General features: G+C 50.2%; 2 protein-coding genes across 2 annotated transcripts in view; both read left to right on the top strand.

The window, feature by feature from the left end:
* Positions 1-26,460, top strand: part of LOC144145499 (RUS family member 1) — a 273,889-nt gene that overhangs the window by 129,164 nt on the left and 118,265 nt on the right. The window lies entirely within an intron of this gene.
* Positions 18,666-26,099, top strand: LOC144146279 (ipis-1-like). Its single transcript, XM_077678240.1, has 3 exons — positions 18,666-18,880; positions 20,963-21,188; positions 25,797-26,099. The coding sequence occupies exons 1-3, from the start codon at positions 18,666-18,668 to the stop codon at positions 26,097-26,099; spliced, it is 744 nt and encodes a 247-aa protein (XP_077534366.1).

The following is a 26,460-nucleotide window of genomic DNA, read 5'->3' as shown; positions in this document are numbered from 1 at the left end:
TTGGTCTCATGGGGTATTTTATACTTTCCTCCACGGAGAAATAATTATTGAGGAGGCGTGACAGGGTTTGTACCGACGGCACGATAAAGTCACAACGCTGGGCACGGCACCGACGCGCCCTCTGCCGCGAGGCGCCGAAGGGAAAACGCAGTGTATATTGAGTAACTCTGCTCTATAGCTCATTGCGTCAGGCATTTCTAGAGTGCCATCTGACGACATTGGAATATTTAAGACTAGTCTAGCACCGGCCAAAGCGACTGCCGTTGTAGTGCATTCTACTTCCGGTTGCCCTAGCGTTCGAACGTGCGAATCATGAGCTCCGGCGGAGCGGTAATGGCGGCTCAGCAGAGCCGCGGAAACAGGCCTAACGGAAGCGACAGCGAGGATTAGCAGGTAATACTGCCCCAACTCCCCACCGGTCGTATTTTCGTGAACAAGTTATTTTTGCACGGTGATGTGAAAGCGAGACCTTTCAAGGTCGAAGACTTCAGGGACGCGCTTGCACGGACTGGTTTGCTCTCCGAGGTTGTCGCCTTGGGAGCCTACCAAATAAACCACGTGTGGGCGATAACATTCAACAGTGCCGAAGCGACGAAGAGGATGTTAGAAAGTCACCGAACTACAGGTGAAGGGCCGGCGATGCGTCATCATTGACCCACAAGACCAGCAGGTACGGCTGAAACTGCATTGGCTGCTGGACGGCGTCACCGACGAAGACATTCGTGCTGTCCTCGCGCCGTACGGCAAAGTGGCCGAAGTGAACCGCGAACGCTGGCGTGTCCAAGGCGTTACAGACAAGGGGGCAACGACGAGGACGGTGCTGCTCAAGCTGAAAGAAACGAGGCATCAAGCTGGACGACTTGCCACATCAGATAAGAGTCGCGGGAGAGCTCGCCGTAGTGGTGGTGCCGGGCCGGCCTATGCAGTGTCTTCGCTGCACTGGACAGGGACATGTGCGCCGTGAGTGTAAGGTGCCCCGTTGTACCCAGTGCCCGCAATTCGGACATCTCGCCGCGCAGTGCGTGCCCTCGTACGCGTCGGTAACGGGGCGCGCTGAGCCCGAGGAGTCTGCTGAGCACCTCATGGACGTCGCCGAAGCAGAGGAAGCAGCGCAAGGAACGGGTGACAGCGAGACCCCGGGAACTACCACGACCACGCCGAGTGAAGCCGACGCTAACGCGGAGGAAGGAGACGCTGAAGACTCACGAGGAACGCTGACCAGCGAGTAGGAGGGCGCGGATAAGAAGGATGAAAGACGCTGGAACGCCGGGGCCTCGGGAGAAGCGTTGGTGCAAGGGAAGGAAACCATGGACGCGGACATATCTGTGACTGCGGCGGGTTCAGCCAAGCGTCCGCACGTTGAAGAAAAAGACGACGGAGGAGACGCGCACATCGGAGAGCCACCAGTGAAAGCGACTCAAGGGCGACGGCTTTCGTTGAGGCCCAGGACCACTATCCCATTGGATAGGAACCCTGCAGAAACGCCGCCCGGGCAACGCAGCCCGAGTTTTTTGTGCGAAAGCTGCCGGGTTTAGTGGTTCAATCTGTTATCACTTGTGTGTCTGGACGGTTTGTTGTGTGCGACCTGTCTTTCTGCAAGGTTGAGTGGCGTATTGTGTGTATTTATGCGCCTAATTTACTCGACGAGCGGGTAGATTTTTTTGCGAATATAGGCAGGCTTTTATCTAATGATAGGATGATAATATTATTAGGGGACTTCAACTGTGTTTTAACCGCACGTGATAAGACAAGCAGCCGGCCTTTTAAGGATGCGAGCACTGAGCTGTTACGTCAGCAGATTGTAGAATACAGGATGGAGGATTTTGCTGAATGTATGGAGGGAGCCAGAAGCGTACAATACACCCACTTCCAGGGTACAAGCCACGCCCGGCTGGACCGGATATACATAATTTTAGAACTGGTTCCTAAATGCCGCAACTACAGTGTTCTGCCAATGGCCTTTTATGACCATTGTATGGTCAAGTGTAGGATTGGGTGCAAAAAACGGAGTATTAGTTTCACATGGGACCTATGGAAGTTAAATGCAAAGCTTTTAAAAGACGAATCTTTCGCTAGCTTAGTCACGGACAAACTTAGCAAAATTGACAGGACGGCCAAAATCCGGTGGCGACAATGTGGGAACTAACTAAACAAGCAGTCAAAATTAAAGCTATCGAAAGGGGCAGCTGCATAAAGTACGAACAAAATAAGTAGGAAACATCGCTACGAGCTTTGCTGCAAACATTAACAGAACAAGAAAGCAAACAGCCGGGGGCTTACAGAGACGACATAAGACAAACAAAACAAAAAATAGAAATAATAGATGAGGAACGCTATCAAGCAGCGCGAGTGCAAGCAAGAGCAGAACAGGTGATAGCGGGTGAAAGGCCTACGAAGGGGGCTTTGGGGTTGCAGAAGGCGCACGCTAGTCGGAACCATAGACGCGAGATTGTTTGGAATGGCGTTACATCAGACGATAACAACCACATTGAGCGAGCGTTCTTCGAGTACTACAAATCGCTTTTCGCTTTCCGGGAAGTTGATATGGAAAACCTCAAGAAAGAATTCCTTGGCAACATGCCAAGACTGGATGATGAAACGAAGGAGCTGTTACAGCAGCCAATAACAGTAAGAGAAGTTGAAGAGGCTATTGACGATTCAAACCCGGGGAAGTCGCCAGGGCCGGGCGGTTTAAGTGCCGCATTCTATAAAGAATTTAAAAGTGAAATAGCTACGGTTCTAACTGCCGTTTTCAATGAAGCGTTTAATTTGAATGTCCTGTCACCTTCTTATGGATACGCTCACATGATATACATCCCAAAAACAGAGGATGGGGAAAAGCTTAAACCAGTCACTTCATACAGCCCCATTTCACTCACGAATGTTGATTATAAAATTTTTATGAAAATATTAGCAAGTAGACTCCAGGGAGTGATCCATAAAATAGTAGGCTATCGTCAAACCTGCGGTATACGAGGAAGATCTATATGTACTAACATTCACAAGGCCAGGTGCGTGCTTGAGTGTAGTGATGCCGCAAAAGTAGGAATCGCGGTTCTTCAGCTGGATCTTGAGAAGTCTTTTGATTGTGTGTCACATGAAGTGTTGCTTTGTATACTGGATGATATCAATGTAGGTTCTGTTATCAAAGGTGGGGTGGCTCTGGCGTACCGAAATTGCACTACGCGGTTAGTGGTGAATAAGACATTGGGAGCGCCCATTTACGTGCAACGCTGGGTGCGCCATGGATGCCCACTCAGCCCACTATTGTTTTGTATTTACATTGAAACTTAGTGTTTGCGTATCCAAAAAGACGTAGAGATTCGTGGATTCCGCCTCCTAGAGACCGAAGTGAAACTGCTGGCTTATGCGGATGACATTGCTGTGTTCTGTGAAAACAAAGAGAGCATTTATAGAGTAGTCCAGGTCACAAAACGGTTCAGTACCACAACCGGAAGCCTAGTAAATTGGGGAAAATGTCTGGGTTTCTGGCATGGCGAATGGCAATCCACCCCCAGCGTTTCTGCCAACGTAACCTGGACAACAACCCCAGTTAGGTATCTGGGAGCCCCCCTACAGTTTTATAGGGATAGCGAACCATATTGGCGAGAAGAGACAAAAGAAACTCGCGCGAAAGCGGACAAATGGAAAGGGGCTTATTTGTCCGCGTTTGCTAGGGCGACCGTGTGTAATTTGTTCTTAGTATGCAAACTGTGGTATGTGATGCAGGTGTGCACTGCTCATGCACGAACGCGCGAAAGTTGCATCGAGTGTTCGCTGTTTTTGTCTGGGCCTCGAATTGGGAGAGGTGCAGTCGTAACAACCTTTTTAGGCGTGTGAAAGATGGAGGAGTGGGGCTAGCGCATTTATTTGTGCGACAACTAGTAAATAGATTTCTTTTTTTGAGAGAAGTAAGCGACCCTTTTCTTCGTACAGTGTGTCAATTAAGGCTAGGCAGGGTTCTCCCCGATTTTGTGATTACGACTGAACACATGACGGGAGGTATCTTTGGATATTTTAAGGAGGTCGTGGCAAGCGTGAAGTTTTTAAACGCAAGATTTTGAAAAGAGTATTTAAGTACGGTTGCGCGTAAGAAATTGTACCATGATATTGTCGATGTTGTGTTCCCTGTTCCCATGTACAGGGCTATGTACTGTGGAAGGGCCGGAAGCGATGTGCTTAAAGGGGCACTGACACGAAATTTTGAAGACGAGATAACTTCGGAGATAGATTGGTGGGAACACATATACATCATCTGCAAAATATCAGCGGTGAATACAGCCTAGAACATATTTAAAATCAATTTTGAAGTGTGCGAAACGCAACCGAGCGGCCAGCGGAGGACCATGCGCAAGTGTAAATAAACAACATCCAAACACGTCACGAGTTTGTGTTTGCCGCTTCCGCACTGCCGGCTCGCCGCTCCAATCGGAGGGCCGGAGGGCGGAGCTTCTGCTCTCGAGAACGTACGACCCGATCGTTGGCGGCGGAGGCGCCGTGATTTCGTCAGCTCATCGGGCAGCTGGCCGCGACCAAAGTTCTACAGCGATTCCAGGCACTCTGTTTCTATAACTATTTATTACCATTGGATCCGGAAACGCGCCGGAGGCACGAAAAGCCCACTGAGCTAGCCGCACGGTCGCTCTGCAGGCGGCGGCCACGGCCGCGAAGTGGCCCACGCCGGCGCAGGTAGCTCGAGTGATAGCTTGTTACCGCTGCACGAAATTGTCCCCAAGTCCCGACCATGGTGGCTTACATGAGAAAGGAGTTAATGATGCCATGGCGGGTTGCATTAAAAATTGTCATCTGCACCGCTTACGAGAGCGGCACTCGAATATCCGCCGCAGTGCTAAGCCGAACACATCTGTAGGCGGACCTGTAGGCAGACCGGCCGGCTGCTCCCAGCGCGCGTCTTGCCACCCACCGTCTCGAGCGTCGCGCGTCGTTCGTTAGCCGCGGTAGCATTTGCACTCGCAGCGCCTGCGTCACATCCACGGTCGCTTTTTAATTAGGCGCCTCACGAGATCAGTACGGGGGGGGCATTCGCAGAAACTGCCGTCGATGCGGATTCGACAGTGCTACGGCGGCTCTGCTCTGTAACTGTGATATCCCTCCGACGGTCACGTGGTCAGCTTTGTTCACACAAAATCCACAAAATCCATCGTTTCGCGGCACTCGCTGAAACCGAAACTGCGACTGGCCGCATTGAAAATGCCTCTAATTAAACAACCGTCGCACGCTGAAGCAAATGAGGTTTCTACAGGTTATAAGTAGGTCACTAGCTACTTATCGCAACAAAAAAAACAAGATGCAAAATTTTTGTGTCAGTGCCCCTTTAAGAGAGTTAAAAGAATGCAGATTCAAGCGGGGGTCAAATCCTTTATGTTTAGGTTACATACAGGAACATTATTAGTACGAACGTTTATGGAAGAAAGGGGGTTATTCGTACCATGGGGGACAGATTGTTTTAGCTGTAAATCCCCCGAGACAATAGATCATGTATTTTTGTATTGTTGGGAGGGAGTATATTTTTGGGATGTGCTACAGAGGACATTACACGAAGATTTTCCACTAGATCCTCACGGTATACGTTTCCTTGCAATAGACAATGAGGATGGAGTGCCTTACGATTTAGTCATGGCACTGGGTCTCCATAGTATATGGCGCTCTCGTACAGCAAGGTTGTAGAATAATGTTGATGCGCGATGTGCAAGGGAGTATTTCAAAGAGAGCATTGGGCGATTTGTTGAAGTTATTAAGTTCCACCAGGAACTACCTGATTGGCTGCCGCAAATAGAGCAACTAATCAATATGAGGACATTTTAAATGGACAAAGACAGCCCTTTAGTGGCTGGCAACTCCACCTCTTGTATGTGTACGTATTTGCAATGTTGAGGTGTAATCTGTTGTGAATTGTCAAAGACAGGCAATAAATACAAAAAAAAAGTCATTGTAGCGTAGAGGCTCCGTCTTATATTCTTGATGCCAAGGTCAGGGGTTCGAGGCCGGCTCTTGCTTCCGTTTTTTTATCTTTAAATAGAAGTATAATTTTTATTGCTAAGGTTAGTTTCGGTGTTTTTTAAATGATTTCATTGTGCGTTAGGTCATATCACGTTATGTTTAGGTTAGGTTGCCTAGCTTCAGGTCATCTAGAGCGATGAAGTGCCAGATGCGGCAATTTTGTGTGATAAAACGCTGGTGAACGTCGATATAGTAGAGTGCTTATATTACCGTCGGACGGCTCTCTAGACACGGCCTAGATAGAACTATAATTGTTATGGCTTAGATTAGTTTCGGTGTTTTCAATGATTTCATTGTGTGCTTAGGTTAGGTTGCCTAGCTTCACGTCATCTAGAGCGATGAAGTACTAGATGCGGCAAAATTGTTACAAAACGCTACTAGACACGGTCAAGCATGGAGGAAAGAAAAGCTTAGGAGAGGCCCTGACGTCACACCCAGCGCAGCCGGAAACGCCATTTCTGTAAGTCGAATGGCGGACCATTGGCCCTCCATGCCATTGGCGGACTCTTTTTGCCTGTCTCTCTCGGTGCACCTTCTCCGCCTCCTCCGTCCTGTATCGCCTCTCTTGTCGTCTGCATCTGCCAGCGCCGATCCGGCGGAAATCAGCTGATAGGCAGGTAGAAGGCCGTTTTGCAGCGCGTGACCGTGAACCTAAACGCGCGGTTACACTGTTACACGTCTTCAGTGTGGCCGCAGCAGGTTTGCGAAGCGGCTCGCTCCAACAATGCCGCAATGCTCGGTGCCAGGCTGCAAGTCGCGATCGGTACCCAAGGAATTGGGCGTCACTTTCCACCGGCTAGTGCATCATTCCGCTGACAAGTATTGCTGTACATTAGTGTGCATTCATCCTTTGTTTGCAATCGCCGCCGTTTATAGGTTCCCAAGCGATGGAGAACGCCGCAAACAGTGGGCGAACGCCGTGCGGCTACCGGACTGGAAAGTGCCCAAGTTTGCGTTGCAGTTTCGCTGGCAATCCCAGAGATGACTAGTCAATTAAACGGCCGTTCTATATATATAGGTAAACAGTACTTCATGCAGATTTCACGCTAAAAAATTGTGGAATGTTTTTACCGTTGTTCGCGTGCCTTCGATAGAATTTTTTGCGAAGGAGGAGGAGGAGGAGCAGGAGGAGGAGGCAAAACGTTTTATTGAGTAAAAAAAAAATGAGAGGGTGGGTGGCGTCAATAAACTTTTTTTCGCCAAGTTTCAACTTGTCTCAGTGTCAATAAATTCAAGGTGATATCAGTTGAAAACGTTCATACACTAACCTCGCAGTATGAAGCGTTGAAAAGCGAAATCCAGAGCGAGACCACAAAAAGATCCAGATTCCAGATCCAGCACTCTTCCAGTCAACAGACGGACACCTACTAAGGTAATAGGACGATGGAAATATATCAACTGGGAATCTACCTTGTAACAGTTGCAAAAGCACTGCCGCGCATTGCCGGCCTAGCAAACTATATATTGCAGCGGCGATAACCAAAAAATTGAGTTGCGAATCGTTCGGTTGCAAGTCGCCTACGTACTGCACACCGTGTATCACTTCCCGAAAATCTACCAGACGGGTGTCCGCGCGTACGACGGGACGGCGCGTTCACGATATCTGCACTTCAATAGGCGCGTCGTGATCGCGACCGGAGCAAAAGCTTGACGCGGTACAAGGTGCACTTGCAAGTAGAAATTAAATGACATATTCACATCGGCGCAGCTGTCGCAACTCGCAGCATCCTTTTCGAGTTCCGCAAGACCACAGCGCAGCAAAGCGAAGCAGCAATCTTCGCAATCGGACGACAAGGCAGGCGCTGCCTTTCCTCCATGACTGGCGAACGGCGGGCGGGCTGTTGCTAGGACGCCGTTGCTAACGCGACTTCCAATGGCCGCCGAAAACACGTGACTTCCTCCACACTTTTGCCAATGCGTGGGGATAGCTGGGGGCCTCTCCTAAGCTTTTTTTTCCTCCATGCGGTCAAGGGTAAACAGCCCTCCTGTTCAAGGTCAGTCAGTGCATAGCCGGATGCCGTCATGGACAGACGACGCAGACGAATCCCTGGCGTGACAGGACTTTCATTGGAGGCGGTTTCCGGCGGCAGAAATCTTCGCGTTTCAAACATCGTTGTCGTAAGACGAATGGGGCTTTCATTTTTAGAACACAAAACCTGCTATAAGAAAACGGCTGGTTGCGAATGTAGGTATGAGAGAAAACATTTATTGCTCAGTCACCGACCTAAGTCCAGGTCAGCTAAACGACGGATCCTGAGGCGTCACAGTCTTCATAGTAGTCCAGAATGTCCTTGGAGATCTTCTGGATATGAAGGCAGAGAGCCTCCGGGCGGGGGAGCCAGCCAAGTGTCCCACGAGGTGATGCGGGAGAGGGAGGAGGGAAGCTTCGGAGGGTGGCAGTCCCAGTATGAGTGGGGAATAGAGGGGTATGCGCCGCAAGAAGGGCAGGTTGGGGGACCGGAGCACTTGCGAATGCGATGTAGAATGTGGTGAGATGGGAGGGAGCGGGTATGAGCCTGGCGGAGAAGAACGGTTTGGGCGCGAGTGAGGCGCGGGTCTGGAGAAGGGTAGACTTGGCGGGCGAGGCGATATGAAAGTAAAGGGAATTTACGGGTCTCACGATCATGAAGACGAGTGGAAGGAGGATGGTATGAGGTTGGCCAGAGCATAGACGGACCTGGGGATAGATCTCGAGAAAGCGCGTTTACTCTTGCGTTGCCATCCATGTTAGCGTGGCCAGGTACCCATACCAGGACAAAGAGGTGAGAAGGATGTCTGTTGAGAGTGTCACTCACTAAGTTAGAAGAAAAGGGGTTGACGGTATAGCGTAAATAATTTCGGATGGCGGATTGCGAATCTGTGAAGATATAAGTGGGGTGTTCGGAGGAGGTTGTGAGAGCAGCATGCTCTATGGCAAGAGCGATGGAGTGCTCTTCTTGGGAGGTGGCATCTGGCGGGCAGAAAAAAGGCGTTTGAAAAACCAACGACGAGTGGCGTAAAAAGGCTGCGGTTCCTATTTGCGTAGAGGGAAAATGACTGGCGTCTGTAAAATATACCGCTGATCCTTGCTTTTCTAGAAAGGAGACACGTTTGGTGAGGGCTTTACAGCGTAGAAAGCGGCGGGTGGCATGCCTGGAGGGGTTCATATTCTTAGGCAGGGGTACGATTAGTTCCAGTGAATGAGGGTTGTTATCCTCTATGTCATTATTTCATATTTAGACTGTCATTTTTATGGTACCCATTCTTATTACATAATTTTTAGCAATGGCCAACGCTCTATGGGAAGTACCGCACCTTGTAACAGAAATTATCATATTATCCGATTCCATGTCAGTTATGTCGGCATTAACATCCTCTTCCCACTCTCCCTTGTACCGCACATTATTGTTGTTGTTGTTTTTTTCCAAGGCACGTGAAGGAGGTACGTCTTGCTTGGATCCCTGACCATACAGACATCAGGGGCAACGAGCTAGCGGACCATTTAGCTAATCTCGCTGTAACAGCTCCCGTTTAATTCGGCATACCTAAACTGGTTCTTTTTACATCATCAAGATTAAGACGATATCAGCATTTAGACGCTACTCATTTAAATGCACCCCTATCATTCGAAGAGTATCAACATTTAAAGTTCGGGGGGAATGTTCATTTTTGTGGTTCTCGGCAATGCGAAGTGACCTTCACCGAGCTGCGCTGCAGGATTCCAAGGCTAAATTTCTATCTGTTTAGAACAGGGCTTTCTGTGTGCGGTGCCAGGTCCCTGCAACAATGAAACATTTTTTTATCGCCTGTCGCTGCTTCTCGGCAGCTATACAACAGCTTTTGAAGGACCCAACAATTGGGCGTTTGGGGTTTACTTTATTGGTTCCACTCATATTATCTATTGGTGCAATAATTCTGGAGTATGCAAATATATATATATATATATATATATATATATATATATATATATATATATATATATATATATATATATATATATATATATATATATATATATATATATATATATATATATATATATATATATATATATATTGTAAGGGATATAGTTGACCCTCCGGTAGTAGACCGAACGTTGTTTATTGGCAGGAGCAGAAGCAAGGAGAGCGCAGGTACAAGCGTACCGACGATGGCCGAACACACGCGCGAAGCACCTTCAGCCGTACTTCTTCTTCCACCGCTACCAGCGTGCGCGCATACCGTCGTGCATAGATTGGCCACGATCGCATGGCACTCTTTCCTGATGTGGCGCATACCCGGGTACGCTGATGGCGTTAAGAGCTGCTCGTTATCCTTGCTACAATCGCCCCCGGTGAAAAGGAGCCATCCTGGCGACTTAGGGTGAGGACGACACCAGGGGGTCGTAGTAGGGCTTCAGTCGTTGAACGTGGACTGTTTCACGCCCCCGGCGGCGAAGATCAGAGGAGGGGGTGACTGGTTCGACAATGTAGTTCACGGGCGAAGTGCGGGCGATGACTTTGTAAGGGCCATGATATTTGGCGACAAGTTTAGAGGAGAGACCCGGTGTCGGGCAGGGCACCCAAAGCCAGACATGTGAGCCGGGTTCAAATGTCGGAGGGGTGGTGAAATCGTCACGACGATGCTTCTGGCGCTGTTGGTCTGCAGTTGTAAAGGAACGGGCGAGTTGGCGACACTCTTCGGCTTGCTGCGCTAGTTGCGAAACCGGTTTAAATTCTGTGGCGTCAGGGTTGTAAGGCAGAATGGTATCCAGTGTACAGGTCGGCTCGCGTCCATAAAGTAGGAAAAACGGAGAGAATCCTGTCGTTGTCTGCGTAGCCGTGTTGTATGCATACGTTATGAACGGAAGTACGAGGTCCCAATTGGAGTGATCCGACGACACGTACATTGATAGCATATCTCCCAGGGTGCGGTTGAAGCGCTCTGTGAGCCCATTGGTTTGCGGGTGGTACGAGGAGCTCGTGCGGTGAACAACGTGACATTCGGCGAGTAGAGCTTTCACAACGTCCGATAGGAAAACGCGGCCACGATCACTCAGAAGTTCCCGAGGCGCTCCGTGACGAAGTACAAAGTGACGCAAAAGAAAACTGGCGACGTCACGAGCCGTGGATGCCGGCAAGGCAGCTGTTTCGGCGTACCTTGTGAGGTGGTCGACCGCTACAATTATCCACCGGTTACCGGCAGCCGTTAAAGGCAGGGGCCCGTACAGATCGATTCCAACGCGATCAAAGGGTTTCGAGGGGCACGGTAGTGGTTGCAACGGGGCTGTAGAGCGAATAGGCGGTGATTTGCGACGCTGACACTCCGGACATGAGCGCACGTACTTCCGCACGTAGGTATACATGCCCCTCCAATAGTAACGTAGGCGTAGTCGCTCGTACGTTTTGAGGACGCCAGCGTGCGCGCAACTCGGGTCGGCATGAAAGGCGGAGCAGATGTCGGCACGCAGATGGCGTGGGATAACCAAAAGCCACTTCCGACCGTCCGAGTTGTAATTCCGACGATAAAGGAGCTCTTCACGCAGTTGGTAGTGAGAGGCTTGTCGCCGCAGTGCTCTGGGTGCGCCGGTAGCTGAAGGACCAGACAGGACGCCGATGATGGAAGCTATCCATGGGTCCTTACGCTGCTCGGCAGTCATGTTGGCGACACTGAGCGACGACAAGCTACAGTCCGCTGTGGCAAGGTGAGACACGTCAGCCGGGATTGGAGAGCGGGAGAGTGCGTCAGCATCCGAATGCTTACGGCCGGAACGGTAAACCACGCGGATATCATATTCTTGCAGGCGAAGAGCCCACCGCCCAAGACGACCTGAAGGATCCTTCAGGGAGGCGAGCCAACAAAGCGCGTGGTGATCGGTCACCACGTCAAATGGGCGGCCATACAAGTACGGGCGGAACTTCCCAAGCGCCCATATTATGGCCAAGCATTCCTTCTCTGTGACGGAGTAATTTGTTTCTGCTTTCGTCAGTGCCCGACTTGCGTACGCAACAACATACTCCTCACAGCCGGATTTCCGCTGAGCGAGCACGGCACCGAGGCCAATCCCACTCGCATCAGTGTGCACTTCCGTGGGGGCCGACGGGTCGAAATGCCGTAATATAGGCGGGGATGTCAACAAACGACGCAGTGTCGCAAACGCCTCGTCGCAGGATGGTGACCAAGCAGAAATGCCGCTGTCGTTACTGAGGAGCTTGGTAAGAGGCGAAATGATGGTCGCGAAGTTGCGAACAAACCGTCGAAAATACGAACAGAGGCCAATGAAGCTCCGAAGCGCCTTCAGTGTGGTCGGCTTCGGGAACTCTGCAACGGCTCGAAGCTTTGTTGCGTCGGGGCTGATGCCCTCTTTAGAAACGACATGACCCAGGATGGTAAGCTTGCGTGCGGCGAAGCGGCATTTTTTGAGGTTTAGCTGCAGCCCAGCGTTCGCAAGGCAAGTCAGGACTTGTTCTAGGCGAGTCAGGTGTGTCTCGAAATCGGGGGAGAAAACGACTACGTCGTCCAGGTAACAGAGGCACGTCTTCCACTTGAGGCCACGGAGGAGACTGTCCATCATTCTTTCGAACGTGGCGGGGGCGTTGCAAAGCCCAAACGGCATAACGTTAAATTCGTAAAGGCCGTCTGGGGTTACAAATGCCGTCTTTGCGCGATCAGCCTCGGCCATGGGAACTTGCCAGTACCCGGAGCGTAAGTCGAGTGACGAGAAAAATTCCGCTCCCTGCAGACAGTCCAGCGCATCGTCGATACGCGGAAGAGGGTACACGTCTTTTCTTGTGATGGTATTCAAGCGGCGATAATCAACGCAAAACCGAATAGAGCCGTCTTTCTTCTTAACCAGAACCACTGGTGAAGCCCACGGACTCTTCGAGGGGCGAATAACACCTCGTTGAAGCATATCTGTGACGTGGTCTTCAATGGTTCGCCGCTCTGTCGGAGACACACGATATGGGCGCTGTCGAAGTGGAGCATGTGATCCTGTGTCGACTGAGTGCGTAACAGTAGACGTGCGGCCCAGCGAGGTTTGCGTGCAATCAAAGGAAGAACGAAACTTCGAAAGCAATGAAGTAATACGTTCTCGCTGGGTTGCATCCAGATTGGCGTCGGTGCAGTGGGCAAAGGCATCGGATGGCAATAGCCCGGGCGAACATGGAGAAGCACTCAGTTCACTGATCTCAACATGAGAAAGATCACCTGGTACGTCAACAACTAGACGAGCATCTACAAGCTCTGCGAAGCCAAGTGTTTCTCCCTGTAGAAGAGCGCACGGGGTCGCTGACGGATTGGTCACCAACATAGTGGTGGCGCCATCACGCACAGCCAAAACGGCGCAAGGTAGTGGAAGGCATTTGCGGCGAAAGAAAATGACAGAAGGCGTAAACAAAACAGTGGCGTCGGGGACAGAGGTACAGCACAGGGGCACGATGACGGAGGAGCTGGGCGGGACGTCGGTGTCTTCAGCGACGAGTAATTTTGTAGCGGCATTACAGGAACCGTCGAAAAGAACAGAAGAAAGCTCGACTTCAGCACGGGAACAATTAATGATAGCGTTATTGTGGGCAAGAAAGTCCCACCAGAGGATGATGTCGTGAGAGCAAGCTGGCAGTACGATGAATTCAATGGTGTAGGAATTGTTCTGGATGACGACACGAACTGTGCAAGCGGCTAGCGGCTTAATGGGCTGTGAACTGGCGGTGCGTAACGAGAGTCCTGAAAGGGGCGTCATGACTTTTCGAATAGAGCGGCAGAGGTCGGCGTGGATGACCGAAACAGCGGCTCCAGTGTCGATGAGAGCATAGGTAGGGACACCTTCCACAATTACGTCGATAACATTTTTAGGCGAGAAATGAGGACTTCTAGGATTCGATGGCGACGCAGTTCTTGCCTCCGGAACTGCGGCTTTTAGTTTTCCTCTTCGGCATTAGTAGGGCGGCGACGCATGGGAGACACCGAACGGCGACGTGGAGAAGCTGAACGGCGGCCAGCGAAAGTTGGACGGTCAGTCGGCTCAGGGGGCAAATTGTACGGCGCTGGTTGAGCGGCATACGGCGAAAAGTAAGGGGTGGCGTAAAAAGGCGCCTGGGGATAGCTGGCGACGGGCGGCAATATGCGGCGGCGACAGTAGCGAGCGACATGCCCTGGCGTGCCACATGCAAAACAAATCGGACGATTGTCCTGCGTGCGCCACGCACTCGTTAGCTGGGGACTGCTCACCGGGCTTATCGGCGGTCGTGCTGGTAATGAAGCTGGAGCACGGGGCGCTGATGGAAAGGAAGCGGCAGGAAAGGAAGCGGCAGGTGGGCATACGACAGGTCGGCGAGAGAACGAAGCAGGCTGGTGCGATAGCCGTCCTGCTACCGAGGCGTAAGTCAGGGGCGCAGCTACGGGCAGGTTATGCTGAGCCGATGGTAGTGCCTCAGCGACCTCTTCCTTGATGACATTCTGAAGCGATGGCGCCAGGGTGGAAGGCGGGTCTGAGATGTAGGGCAGGAGGGAGACTTGGCGGGCCACCTCTTCCCGAATGAAATCTTTGATTCGCGCAAACAGCGCAGGGTCCCCTTCATATACTGCCTCCACACTTGATACGGGCTGCTCTCGAGCACAAGCCTGCCGTGCGAGGGCTCGCTGCTTGCGCAGCTCGTCGAAACTCTGGCAAAGGCGGACGACGTCAACGACAGTTCGGGGGTCCTTGGATAGTAACATCTGGAAGGCGTCGTCATCGACTCCCTTTAAGATGTGTCGGACCTTCTCTGTTTCTGCCATGGAGGGGTCGACGCGTTTGCACAGGTCGATGACATCCTCTATGTAGCTAGTGAACGTCTCCCCAGCCTGCTGTCCTCGCACACGTAAGCGCTGCTCGGCTTGAAGCTTCCTCAACGAAGGGCGCCCGAAGACTTCCATGAAGTTACAGCGGAAGGAGGACCACGTCTTGTTGCGGGATTCGTTATTATTCCACCACGTCTCCGCGAGGCCGGTGAGAGAGAAGGGGACATTGATCAGTTTGTTCTTGTCATCCCATCGGTTGTGGCTACTCACACGTTCGAACATGGAAAGCCAGTCCTCAGCATCATTTCCGTCGGTGCCGTTGAACTTGGGTGGATCCCGCTCGCGCAGTGCGCCCGAGCAGATGACGGTTGGTGCCGCCGACGAAGGCTGCTGGACGGATTCGTGGTTCATCGTGGACAGCGTTCGGTTGCGTAGCTCCAGGATGGGACCGAAACACCTGACCTCCACCACTTGTAAGGGATATAGTTGACCCTCCGGTAGTAGACCGAACGTTGTTTATTGGCAGGAGCAGAAGCAAGGAGAGCGCAGGTACAAGCGTACCGACGATGGTGGTGGTGGTGGTGGTGGCCCGAAAAATGGCGCATACCCACTTAGGGGGATTGGCCAAGAAGAGTTATGTTTTCATTACAATCAATCAAGGCAAAATAATGGAGCAGAAGAAAGAATTTGGTCTAGGTTAATGAGAGAGAGAGAGAGAGAAAACACGAGAAAAAAAAACAAAGAGAAGAATAGGAAATTTATAGTAAAAGTCAGCCTAATCGGAATGTTTTTAGCACTGCAGACGAGCTGTCTCCGAAATGAAGGAGTGGATGGCGTTGCACACGTCCCTATGGCATCGGCCCAGCCTAGTCCCCCCAAACGACAAGAGCACCGGTACAGTTAAAGGCAGACCAAGACGTAGCAGGGGAATCTCCAGCAGCCTTCTCCGATGGTTAGCAAATCGGCGGCAAAGAAGAAAGAAATGCTCTACGATGGCCGAACACACGCGCGAAGCACCTTCAGCCGTACTTCTTCTTCCACCGCTACCAGCGTGCGCGCATACCGTCGTGCATAGATTGGCCACGATCGCATGGCACTCTTTCCTGATGTGGCGCATACCCGGATACGCTGATGGCGTTAAGAGCTGCTCGTTATCCTTGCTACAATATATATATATATATATATATATATATATATATATATATAGAAATAAGGGTTGGCAGTCGAGAAAATCTCGGAAAGCAAAGGGGAGGATGTGGTAGATCATTGAAACAGATTAAGAATTTGGAAAGAAAGAAAGAAAGTGAAGAAAAAATGCCCGCCAGGTGGGATCCGAACCCACGACCTCCAGAATACCGGTCTGGTGCGATAACCACTACGCTACCGGCGGGGCGATTTTCCCATTCACTTTCTGGGGTATTTATGTTAGGTATGTTTGTTTCCTGTGCTTGGGGGTGGTAGCCAGCGCCATTCGGACTAATCGGGGTGAAGGGGACCTTCTTTTTAACCCCCGGGTCGTGACTCGAGTGTCTACGACATGTCCAGAGTGGTCGACCAGCTTTGAACCCTCTTAAGCTCCCTTTGGCACCAAGACTGCCAGAACAGAGGCCCTCGCTATGCATGTAGCGAATCAGAATAGGAAATGAGGGGCTCGTTGAAAATAACACAGAAATAAGGGTTGGCAGTCGAGAATATATATATATATATATATATATATGTATATAATTTCAAGCTTTTCTTTCTGCTTCAGGTCGCTTGAGCTGCTGAAGGGTACTAATTTATGGGTAATGGTGGTTTTAATCATAACGAAGTTTCATTTTACAGCCTCTGTTTTTCCTGAAGTAAATTAGCATTTTGAGGTCCTCACGAATTTCAACGAGTTAGCCTTGGCCGGTCGCCTCTTGCGGGTACGTTCCTAACATATAAGGGCATCATCATCATCATCGTCGTCGTCGTCGTCATCATCCGGTCTGCCACCGCCAAGCCTGTCGCCTGTCACTGTCACAGCATCGAATAACACAGTTGTGAGGCCTCACCAGTTTCGGGGAGCGTCATTCCAACAGGGAAAGGCAGCCCAGGCAGCCGTATTTCATCGGGAAGCGTCAGGCCGCCAACCTCGTTGAAGAGCCATGGGTCGCAGGTCTTCTTAGCACGGAATAGTGCGACCGACCTTCGGGGGGGGGGGGGGGGGGGATTACATGATGAGATTATATGATGAGAAGGGAGCGATTATATGATGGGCCGGTTTCTTAAATCAGCCCTGGGTCCACACTGGGCATGTGTAGGTCTCGCTTACGGCTAGTTATCACTTCTGCACGGCGTGGTACGAAACGGGTCCGAACGAAAAGCTGGACGCTCGCCGCGGCCACAGTGCTGGGGATCGAACTCGAACGATGGGCTGGACACGCAGGCGTCGCTCCCGGTGCGATGGCTAGACTTCAGGCCCCGACTCCCTCTTCTTCGGCCTAGTACTTCTCGCGACCAGCCTCGTTCTCTTCCCCTGATCGTTATCGACTGCTAACCTTGTTGGCCTTCTCTTTCAACACCTCTGTCCCGCTGCCCTTCCCTCGCCTCAGCTGAACGCCGACCCTCCATGTGTGCCGCTGCCGCCACCATTGTATCGTCCCGGTATAGGGTCAACCGACGCCATTTTTATATTCACTGGATTGCGGTGGGGTAGCCCTTGTACGATATGAGCCGTTTCTGGCGTCCCAACGCTGGACTGTTTATTATGTGTGGCATATAAAAACGATACCTCGAGACAGCGAGATAAAGAGAGAGTGTAATGGGGGGGTTTTAGAGGAGGGAGGCCAACAGGCCCTGTTGCTGTTGTGGGATATGGGAGTAACGGTAGGGAAGGTAATTAATTTTTTCATGTTCATTTAAGCCCATTATCCTTGGTTTCGCCCATAGTGGTACGATACGGACGGTTGTAGTAGCGGCGAAGACACTCTGAGACGATGATCGTCCGGGAAATCATAAGGAGCCGTTCTGGACCCAGAAAGTGTTCGCTTCAGGGGTCTTCTAGAGAGAGAGGATGAGTCGCCATCAGATGTCTTGAAAAGTATTAAGAATTGCACTTAATTACGGCAAGACCAGGCGGGAACTTCTGCCCGCGGACCCAGTGGTTCGTAGTAAGTACAGAAGAAGAAACGCTTGCACAGATGGTCAAATAAAACACTACATGTAGGAATAAAATTCTGTAGTGCCTAGAAGGCCGCACGAGCCAAGGTTAGCTCGAGCACACTATATGCGTCGACGTAACGTGACGTCGACCTTCGTTGTATCGCGCAACTCGTCTGCCACTACTTTGCTCTCCCCAATGCTTTTAACTGCACGTAAAACACTGTACCAGCCCAGCATACAAATACGAAGGTCGTCGGGCGTCACAACAGCCATGACTCTAGCTCTAGGATGAAGCGCCGTCGGGCTGCGCTCTAGACACCCCGGTTATGATGGTGATGATGATAATCATGCCCCTGAAGTGTTTGGCACGTACCCGCGCTGGGGTTCTGACTGGGCTAAAATGTTGACTGTGCCCCTGTCGGAGCTTATAGATTGAATTTATTTTCCAGGGTTCAAAACGTAGCTCGTAAACTAAACAAGGTGGACTGCGGTGGCATCCCGAATTATATATAATTGTGGCTTCCCTTTTAATTCAAGTGACCCTTCGTAGAAACGTAAGCCTGTATAAACTTTTTGAATCTCTTTTTGTGCGCAACCCAGATTCGGGGCTGCAAAATAGAGAATTATTGGCATAACAAATAAATTTGCCTTCCTTTAAGATGTAACCAGGAACCAGCTTCCACTCTTCCGTCAGAGGAAGAAGAAAACGAGTAAGGAGGCGCCATACAGGAGTAGTAGTAGAAGTAGAAGAAGAGCAGGTGCCCGATCGAGTAAGAAGCATGGGGCAGCAGGAGAGCCGGCCATCCGCCGCAAATCCCGAAGCGTCGGGCAGCCCATCGAGAGCCGTCAGCCCATCGGGGGCCGTCTCACCAACCGCAAGCGTCAGCAGCAGGGCCTCGTTGAGAAGGAACAAGACGAAGGCCTTCTATGAATTTTTATCACGCAAAAGCGTCACCGCCCTTCCGGACGAGAGCAGGCGACTGACTCAAGTGTGGTAAGTGGCCGCTCGGGTTGTGCGAACACTTTATGATGGCCCACGAACCTTCATTTGCATGTTCGGGCCACTGCATTACGTCCAAACATAATCCAAGCACAGTGCAATTCATCCAGCTCTGTCATTCCAGAACGTTGATACAAGAATGTATTACGAGCTGGGGGGAGGCTTCCTGGCTTGCGAACGTTTTTCGTGAATACAGCTGCAGAAAGAAGTTGCCACATTCCTTTCTATAGACGCTCCTTTTCGCTTTAACCGAAGACACAACTTTCAAGTATTTTGGATAACGGCAGAGTAGGGGGAGGGGGAGTCTACTGCCGTCCAACCTATCGCAGCAGCGAGAACTCGTGGACTGCGTGGACTGCAGCAAGAGCGGCGCCCCTGCGGTATCGCAACACGCTACAAGCACAGTGCGCAGGACAGCGAAAGGGTGTAGCTACTCAATGAAATCAGTGTACAGGATACACCGTCCGAAAAGTGTTAACTCGCTGATAGAAATTCGCAGTTTGGTTGGTTCACTTGTAGGTAAGCTGCTCTGAGGAGCGCAGTGCGAGACGTGTTAGAATGCTCGCAAAGTTCGCGCTGGGGGCGAAGACATTCTTTACAGACTTGCTACAAAACCCTTCAGGTTACACTGCTCGCACCTTTGCCATGCATTCATTCAGTGTATATGCTTTGAAACCGATGCGTAGCCATGGGTGGTGTTTCGGTGTCAGAACGCCTTCCCAAATTTATTCATGCAGAAAAATTGTTCGGACGTCAAGCACAGACTCTCTCTTTTAATAGCAGACTTGTTTAATCGCGGGCTTGTTACGCCCGCGTCCGCCTAAAAAATACCTGACGAAATGCCGAGCGCACGTGTGCGCGCATCTCGTGAGGTGCGCCCAGCTTCGTCGAGGCTTGCGCCTGGGCTTGCGCCATGTGAGGAGCTCACAAAAAACACAATTAAAATACAGAGCGCACGTGAGCGTGCGCCTCGTGACGAGCGCCCGGCCTCGTCCAACTCGACCTTCGAGAACACTCTGCCCATCGTTCGTGGCGTGATCTCTCGCGTGCTCTGCTCTTAGCCAGTCCACGTGCGTTCGCCGCTCAAGTTGGATTGGATTGCATTAGAAGTGTTTTTTTTTTTTTTTAATCGCATTGAGTGATAGAATAGGCGGTGAGTGGACCACCTATCGCGGTAGTCCAAGCTGTACTGCCGCGTCCCGGGCGGGCGTCACAAGAAACGCCTGATCCGCACGAGCTGGCCATTGCGCAGCAAGCTCAGCCATTGCTCAATGGTGTGTGTTTGTGGTGGGGTGGGGGGGTTGGCAGGGCCAATCTAAACCAAATGAGTTGTATTTGGGGTGCCGCGGTAGTATGGGCAGTTGGCGGATATGCGGTATCGTAAATACAATCGAGCAAAGTGTGGTCGTGGTAAGTCTTAGTCTGAAGTCGTGGTTAAATATGTGCGTCGGCCACACATAGGGATGGATGTTGTAGCGTCAGGGCCATGCAAAAAGCTCGGTAGTAATGAAGGATGACGTGGTAATTCTGTGAGATTGCGTACAGGACCGGAATACCACTAAGTAGTTCGTGTTTTTCTCCTCCTGGGAATGCCATCCATACAATGCGGGTCTGTGGCACTTCTAGTCGTTGTTGGAGGATGGTCAAGGCAAGGCAAGGTATTACGTGTTGCGCAAGTTCCCGAACTTCTTTTACCTCTGTCCCACCCACTGGCATGAACCAATACCGACTATTCTAAATGTCCGCGGCGCTGGGTGCAAGCCCCTGCAGGAAGAAATGGTTGTTATACTGCCAAATAATTTCATATGGCTGGACAGGCAAGAGAAATATTCATTGTCAAAGGCTAGGCTATTGGGGAGTTTCTCCCATGCTCTCTACTGAAAGAGTGATTACGATGACCGGTGACGGTGAGGCAATGACCTACGCACACAGAAGGCACATAGGAACTTCGGCTCGGAAGGCAGCATTTGCGCTTTGAGCCTTGCCCAGGTATTCTACGATAACATAAGATGCATGTTCCTCTGGGGTTCGCTGTCAACGCTTTCGACATTGGTACAAGCACGGGCGTTCCCGCAGGGCGCCTCCGAGCCTGAAGTCGGACTTCGAAACGGTTGTGACCCGCGGCATCGTCCAGCTGGGTGTGGAACTGCTCCGGCAGGCGCGTCGCTCGGGAGCCGCCGACGGCAACGTGGTCCTCTCGCCGTACGCCGTGGCCAGCGCCCTGGAAGAGCTCATGGTGGGCGCCAGCGGAGATGCGGCTGCGCAGATCGCTGCGGCGCTGCGCGTGCCGCCCGGAAGCCGCGTGAGTACATCCCCCGCAACGACGCCCATTAAACACGATCGTCTTTCTATCGGGCTACTTAAACCCGGAAATGTCTCGCTGTCCGTTAGTATGCCTGTCAGTCTTTCCCCTCCATTCAGCCTTCCAGCCAAAAGTTAAACGAATTATTGAACAACAGGCTTAAATAGGCAACGTGTTTATATAAGCAATATGGTTAGTGCTGACTAGAAATCTGGCGCAGGATACGTATGGGCTGGCGAGCACTCGGCAAGCACTCCCAAATAATGCAAAGTAAGCTACCTCTATCACTCAGAAGAAAAGCATACAACCAGTGCATGGGGCCGGGGATGACATACGGAGCTGAAACTTGGCGCCTTACTAAACAACTGGAAAGCAAACTGAGATCGGCTCAGCGGGCCACGGAACGGATAATGATAGGAGTAACACTCAGAGACAGGAAACGCGCTTCCTGGGTCAGGGAGAAAACTAGAGCAGGAGATATGCGGGCCATGTAAGGATAAAAACCGGCAACCTGATGACAATTAGGGTAACAGAGTGGATACCAAGAGACGGTTTCTTTAATAAGGGGAAGGCCAAGGAAAGATGAAATGCGAAAATTCGGTGTCTGACAGTATATTCGAACGGCACAAGGGGGAAGGGTTGGGAGTCAATGGGGGAGGTCTTTGCCTTGCAGCGGGCCTCACTAAACTGATTATAATGATGATGCTACTGATGGTGATTGTGATGACGGTGATAATTTTTATGATTATGTTGATGATGACGATTATGATGGTGGTGGTGGGGTGGGCGTATAGGCGTTTCCTAGTCAGCACAGGGGATGGTGATTATGCTGATGATGATCATTGATATTGGTTTCCCCTTTGCAGTGGGGTGATGACGTGTCATCTTACCAAAAAGGACTAATATACCTATGTTTTATGCTCTCGGTTTAATACTATCTCTGCTTAGGGCAGGCACAAAAAACTTATTCGTCACAAAGTACTTTTTTTCCTGTTACAGGTGGTAACTGTCCTCGGCAATTTTCCCCTCTCAGCCAAGCGGCGCATGGCGCCATCTTGGGGAATGTTTGAGGCTATGTCGAGGTGCATGTGGCCCTCAATTTAATCGCTCAGAGCCAATTTGTGTCGCAGGGTACTAGTTCCACTCCTGCGAAGCGAACATCCTAACTCGGGTTCAAATCCCCCTTTTTTTTCATTTTCAAGGGTTTGTCATATTTGAATATTAACATTTGTTATCACGCGTATAATCTATTTATGACATCCGTATTCATTATAAATGGGATTTCCGCTATTTTCGTTGCCATTTGGTCCGTTTCAGCCACAGCTAGGTCTGTTTCGGCTATTTCTGGTGGAAATTTTTCTACACCGTGGTTTTTAACCATTGCAGGTCCGTTTTGGCTGTTATTTATTTCAGTTCGGCTGGTTTTGTATGCCTTAGGTACGTTTGTGCTGTGATATAACCCCCATAAGCCTGTACTGACTAGGAAACACATATAGGTGTGGTGGTTGTGGTGGTGATGGTGATGATGATATAGGAAAAACTTTTCCAAAGCACTAAATATGGAAGCACACTCCACACTTGTCAACATTGTTCAGGAAAAATAAAATATTAGGCAGTTTTGAGGCAATTTTGAGGCAATATAAGCATGATTTTCGCGACAGGAAATAAGAAAATACGCGTTGAACAAAGCGTTTTGATCCGAAAATACAAAAACTGCTCGCTCGAGCCTGGACTGCATGACAGTGTTCCAAGCTCAACAGTAACAAAAGATTCCAGCACGAGCAGTGGAAAGCGGGAAAGTTGAATTGACTTTCGCGCACCTCCTCTGTGCTTATCGTGGGAGGGTGGAAAGGGAGGCGAAGAGCAGGAGAGGTGGGCGGAGGAGAGAAGCGAGGTGTTTACGTGGCAGGGGCGGCAGAAGGCATCGTCTTTTGACGACGTCTGCAGCGGAGCGAGCAGATACGCGGCTAACGTTTAAAGCAACATTTCCCTGGCGTTCTACAAGCACCCAGAAGGGGTACTGCGTCCGCTTTGACCGCATCTGCATTTACAAGTTCTCGCGGAAGCCGTAGGGAACACCGACAGGCAATTTCCAACGAACAATGCATGTCGTTGTATACTGTCATTCTCTACTGCCTGCGGTATAAAGTCCCGAGCGTTATTTGATGCAAAGAGCCCCCGAGACGCATTTGGATTAAAGGGACAGCTGGTGAACACAGTACAGTCCAACCTTGTTATAGCGATCACTAATATAGCGAATTATCTGATATAACGAACTAAATACAAAGTTTGTTTGTTCCCGCTTCATTTCAACGATACTTATTCTTTTTATAACAAAACCGAAACCTCGGGAGCCGCGCTACATCGGATATAACAAATGAGTATTTGGTTTCCGAGAGGCTTAAGACTCGACAGCTGGCATATTAAAGAAAAGATTTAAAAAAAAATTGGGACAAAACAACTATTTTTTAGTAGCTTGAAAAACTGCACACGTAGAAGAAAAACTTCGTATATCTCGGACTGTGAAAAGCAACCAAGCGAAGGCCACATCCTCTTTCAAGTAAATAAGAACGCAGGCCTGTCTCGCCGAACGAGCTTTGTTCTGTTGTAATTTCGCGATCTCACGTTCCGGTCTGTTTAGTTTGAAATGCCACAAGGAGACAGATAAGGATTACCTCGTTTATAGTGGGTTCGAAGCCTAGAGCAATGCGTTTTTTATCGAGGATTGTTGCGCGAGCCAGATTGCCAATTTATAAGAGCCGATTTTTACCTCTATGGTTACAGCGGATATAGGATACTTCGTTATAATGAGGTTCGACTGTATACCCTTTTGCGCGATGATTTCTAATCCCCCGCATTCGGTCTGGGGAATCGATCTACAACTGGTTTCTTTCAAAATTAGAGGTAAGCCAGCCGATGGTAGTGGCCAGAATATGTTTCAAGCTGCTCAGACATTACGACAACCTCAAAAATTTCTATTTCGTTTCCCAAAAAGCAGTTCTTGCAGTATACATCACACGACACTTCTCAACAGCATTTCGATTTTCTGAACTAAACTTGCACATATGTCAGGCATTCTCGCCTCCGCTCCCTCCCTCCGCTGCACCTCGCACGCGCCATATCGCCGGGTGCACCTCCTTGGCCATGCTGTTATCCAGTCGAGCGAGTTCGTTTTATTCGAAAGTTCGTCCTGTGGCGTAACGATATACGAATTCACATGTTCACGAGCGAGTTGACTTCTTGGATGAAATCTGAGATGATAGGGCGAGGATGAAGCGCCTCGTGCCCATGCCGCCCGTAACACGATAACTTGGGAGGAGGGACGCGTGGTGCCAACAAATATTTTCTCAGGCAGGAACGTCCCACTTGCAGCTCAGTCTCAAAAAAACGAAATTAAATCCCGGTCCCGCAGCTTTGAGTTGTGCGCATGGATCCCTACTTTCCGCCAAACAATCCACGAATGATCACGGTGATATTTTTTTAGCACTACTAATCGCCATCGTAGATATGACGTTGACGACATGTCTTAAGGTAGACACCACAGATGTTTGGTTGCAACCTGTCGTGCATTACGACTAATTACCCATGTCCCCATCAAAGGGGGGCATCAGTACAGAAAAAAACTTTGTTAAGTTTGAAACAACCAGCCTTTGGTAGCTCAGTCAGGTCTGATCCAGCCCCGAAAGACGCTTCTTTAACAGAAAGAACGGTAGCAATATGGAAAAGCCTTCAAATTTCGCGCCCACAGTGACGTAATATTGGTAGTAGGGACGCATGATGACCCGCCCTTAAAGACATTTTTGTCGTTGTATTACCTGTACATTCGCATTGAAGTGATACGATCAGACGACGGAAGTACAAGCCCACTACAATCGTCCATTCGTGTTTTAACACATAAGTGTTTTATGCCGAGGTACACAAACCTTACCGACGTCATAAACATCGCGGAACTGACGTAACCATAAACAGGTCCACTGGAGCGGCGGCGCTGGGATTCTAACCCATGATCAGTCTCGCCGCAACGGGAGGTGTACAGTGCTCTGCCAACTGAGCCATGAAGTCATGCCCGCAGGGCTGTACAAACGCGCCCTATGTCCTTCCCTATAACATCTTCATAACGATATATAATCATGTAACGATTCGCTGACCACCCGTTCGGTTTCAATCGGATTTACGCAACGCCGGAGCGTATAATCCAATATCTAATGTTGATGTGTCTAACGGGGCCGTACCGACGAAATATAAATAGCTGTGCAAGTTCATATCTATGAACAATACACATTCAAATGCTCCTGTGAAAACAATTTCACTTTCGTGTTTTAGTGATTGCTGTGAAAGAAGGATCAAGCACATTTTTTGTGGTGGCTTAGGTCGATGGCCAGCAATCGCACAAACAAGGTTCTCAGACATCATAGGGATGCCACCGAAAGTTGCTGGTGGAGGCACCACTACTTTACCTGTTATCCTTAATATCCCGATTATTTGTTTGAAGTTCTCAGCAGAACTGGTATCAAGTTACCGGGGCAAAGCATTCTTTTTCAGGAACCAAACTTGTATGCTGCCTGCATGGCCCCTTTAAGCGAAAGATATTCGTGATTTCGCATGCAGGTGAGTGCCTACTTCATCAACCGCGACCGCGATATGCCGAGCCGGGATCCCACCGACGGTCGCAAGATCTTCGACATGGCGTACTTGAACAGCATCCACCACGACGAGAAGGTGGCCACCATGGACACCTCGCGAATCGAAGAGGGGGAGGAAGAACCAGTGCGCCTGGACCGCTTTCGCTGGGACTTCGCCGAGAACGCCGAGAAGAGCCGGGCCGAGATCGACAGCTACGGGCGCCTAATCGCCAGTGCGTTCGACGCCGACGAGATCATGCCGAAAGGTGGGTCTTGGCGTGGCTCTTAGGTCGTCACTCGATTAGGGTACCAACCTGTATGCTCGCGATTCCGTCATGAGCAACACGACTGGAAGAATGCACACCCCTATAACTTTCAACCTCGATTAAATCAATCCTAATCCCATTCAATCCAGAGCAGGTGCTGCTATTCATTGTTCTTGTTTCTTCCGGAAAGTGCGTGTTCCTAAGAGCGGTATTTTGCGGAATATCGCCCACTATGGCGTATATAAAATTCTCTTGCGGCGAAGTGATGCCGTTGGGCTGCCTATAGCGCTATTTCAAGCAAATAGTGCCAGTATATACTTAACTAAAGATTCTGCTTTCAAAGAGCATTCCTCGCAATATCTGAATGAATTCTCCGTACGCCTC

Source organism: Haemaphysalis longicornis, unplaced genomic scaffold (assembly GCF_048455015.1).
Source record: "Haemaphysalis longicornis isolate Haplotype H1 unplaced genomic scaffold, Haemaphysalis longicornis Haplotype H1 scaffold_7, whole genome shotgun sequence".
Taxonomy (NCBI): Eukaryota; Metazoa; Arthropoda; class Arachnida; order Ixodida; family Ixodidae; genus Haemaphysalis; species Haemaphysalis longicornis.
This window is presented reverse-complemented; position numbering and strand designations above follow the sequence as displayed.

What these genes read in the sequence shown, in the direction of transcription:
- LOC144146279 (XM_077678240.1), top strand. Translation starts at nt 18,666, where the DNA reads ATGGGGCAGCAGGAGAGCCGGCCATCCGCCGCAAATCCCGAAGCGTCG. An exon ending in AGGCGACTGACTCAAGTGTG is followed by an intron (nt 18,881 to 20,962) that starts GTAAGTGGCCGC and finishes GCGTTCCCGCAG; the next exon opens with GGCGCCTCCGAGCCTGAAGT. An exon ending in GCGTGCCGCCCGGAAGCCGC is followed by an intron (nt 21,189 to 25,796) that starts GTGAGTACATCC and finishes TTTCGCATGCAG; the next exon opens with GTGAGTGCCTACTTCATCAA.